This window comes from Merops nubicus, unplaced genomic scaffold, assembly GCF_000691845.1.
Source record: "Merops nubicus isolate BGI_N331 unplaced genomic scaffold, ASM69184v1 scaffold42476, whole genome shotgun sequence".
In the NCBI taxonomy this organism is placed as follows: Eukaryota; Metazoa; Chordata; class Aves; order Coraciiformes; family Meropidae; genus Merops; species Merops nubicus.
Window position 1 is genome coordinate 1,092 of NW_008613763.1, and position 2,642 is coordinate 3,733.

Below are 2,642 nucleotides of genomic sequence, written 5' to 3' on the forward strand. Positions count from 1 at the left end.
GTGCCTTGCGGGGGGGAGCCCACCGTCTTCCTGGTAACCCAGCGCCTGGCGCCGGGGCCTGCCGGCACCTCCTCCCACGATTTCCTCTACGACGTGGACCCCCGGCCTGCCTTGGGCACAGCCTCCAACGTCTGCTTTGAGGTGGATGATGTGCCGGGGCTCTGCAAGCAGCTGCAGCTCCGGGGATGCTCCCTGCCAGTGCCCCCCACTGAGGTGAGGGATGGCAGTGGCTCCGTCACCTATGGGGTGGTGAGCTCCATTGTGGGCAACGTTAGCCACACCCTTCTGGACCGATCCTGCTACCGGGGACCCTTCCTGCCTGGCTTCCAGCCCATTCAAGGAGCCCCCTCCACCACGGGGGATGGGATCGAGATCACCCACTTGGATCACATCACGTACGTCTGCCCGCGGGGCGGTGCTCGGGTGGCTCTGGATTGGTACCAGCGCTGCTTCGGCTTCCGCCGCTTCTTGCTGAACCCACAGGAGAGGCCAGCCGAGGGGTACGTGCTCGGGGGGCAGGGGGTGGGCATGATGCTCCTTGCACTGCAGAGCGCCCAGGGTGCCCCAGGACACGGCTGCAAGGTTGTCCTTGCTGAGTCCCTCTCAGAGGATGGCACCAACCAAGTTGATACCTTCCTAGAGGAGCATGGTGGGGCTGGGATCCAACATGTTGGCCTCTGCACCACTGATATTGTTGCCACAACCCGGGCTTTGCAACAGCGGGGTGCACGGTTCTTCACACCCCCCACCACCTATTACAGCCAGGGGGGCAAAGCAGAGGAGATTCGGGGGGCCGGGCAGGACCCCCACATGCTGGCAGAGCTTGGCATCCTCCTGGACACCACATCACCTGGAGACAAGGTCTGGACAGGCACCAATACCACAGAAAGCCCTTCCCAGGAGTATTTGATGCAGATCTTCACCCATCCCATCTTCACTGAGGAGACCTTCTTCCTGGAGCTCATCGACCGGCGGGGAGCGCCGGGCTTTGGGGAAGGCAATATTAGGGCACTGTGGAAAGCTGTGCAGGTCTACATGGACCAGCAGCAGTAGTGGCAATGCTGCAGTCCTCCTCCCTCAGCTCCCCATTACCTCTGGTCCAATCCTGGGGCAATACACCACTGCAAAGATACCAGCGGGTACCTGTGGTATGGCCCAGGTAGGTGGTCAGGGACCAAGGGAGGTCAACCTGACCTCCAGGTCAATCCAGAGCCAACACTGGGAGCAGGTTGCTCAGGGCTAAGCCCAGTGGACCTCTGAGCATCCCCCAGGATGGAGGGAACCCCCTCTCCCTGGGTGCCCACTGATTTATCAACATCACATGAAGAATTTTATGCTTTCATTTCATCTTAATTTAATGATACTTGTGCCTGCAGCATGGCCAAGAACCCTGCTGGCACAGCAACACTCCCAGACATACGGGGATGAGAGGCTGCCAAAGGGGAGCAGATAACCTGGGAGCCATGGACACAGCTGTATGCCAGTGGCTACCACCAAGAGCACAGGCAGCCCCTGTGCAGCGCAAGTGGTGGCCTCTTCCTCCTCTCAATTAAAGAATTCACTTGCAATTACTGCCTTTTTTTTTTTTCTTTCCTCCTCCCATCCAAGATTTGCCAGATGTGAATGGAAGAGGCAGGCTGGCCCCAGTCCTGCAGTCCCTAAATTGAGGCCACCTCCCCCTTGTATACCCCCAGGACTGTCCCCTGTCCCCACCAGCCCCCAGGCTTGTGCCTTTGCCTGGGTGCTACTGCACATCCCAGCCAGGGAAAGCCACATTGTGTGCACAGTGAGGAACAGCCTGATGGAAAAGGTAAAAAAAAGGGAGTAAAACCCCTACAAAAAGCCCAGGGGGTGATTGCTTGGCCCCACAGAGATGTAGGTGTTCTGCCAGCCACCTTCACAGTAGACTGCAGGATGCCAGCTTAGCATGGTGCAACAGAGGCAGAAAATGACTTAAACCCCCACACACTTTAGGAGATTTATTATTATAAAGCCTGTGGCTCAGTTTCAGTAAAAACAAACATATAAAAAGGGCTGTTGGAGGCTGGGAAGGGTACAACAGCACCCACAACTGCTGGCTGGCAGACAAGGGGCTGCAGAAGCAGTGTGGTCACAGCCTTCCTTCTACCAGAGAGAAACTCCTGCTGCCATGAGTCCGCAGTGCAGGGTGGTGGCTGTATGGGGCCACACAACACCTCCACCCGTGAGCGGGGAGGGCAAGTCTGGCTCCAGGTCACGTCCAGGACCATGGTGGCCACAGCCAGACACAGCTCACATGGGAGCCAACATACTCTGGAGGAAGGGGTGGGAGAGGGTTACAGGGCTGTGTACAGGACTCGCAGCAGTACGGGGGACACCAACCCCACCCTGCGGGCAGCACTCACCGCAGCGTGGGTCTCTGGGGGTCTCATGGGTGAAGGGTGCTGTCACGGGGCAGTCGGTGCCTGGAGGAAGGTGCGGAGGGAGAGCTGCCTCCCGGGGCAGGTGCTGCCTGCTCCCCGTATTTTCGTCCCCCGCTTCTGCTTGGAGCCCTGTGGGAGACAGGCGGTAGGGCAAGCCCAACCCCAGCGGCCTCCACAGCCTCCAGGAACCTATGGTGCTGGGGACAGCCAGGGCAATGCCAGCTGGGCGCACCCCAGAGG

At 59.2% G+C, this 2,642-nt stretch overlaps 1 protein-coding gene across 1 annotated transcript in view; it reads left to right on the top strand.

Annotated features, from left to right (window-relative positions):
- The window catches only part of HPDL (4-hydroxyphenylpyruvate dioxygenase-like), a 1,169-nt gene extending 116 nt beyond the window's left edge, over positions 1-1,053 (top strand). The window contains exon 2 of the mRNA XM_008941985.1: positions 19-1,053. Within this exon, the coding sequence (XP_008940233.1) occupies positions 19-1,053 (1,035 nt within the window). The remainder of the gene's footprint in view (positions 1-18) is intronic.
- Positions 1,054-2,642: the final 1,589 nt, after the last annotated feature.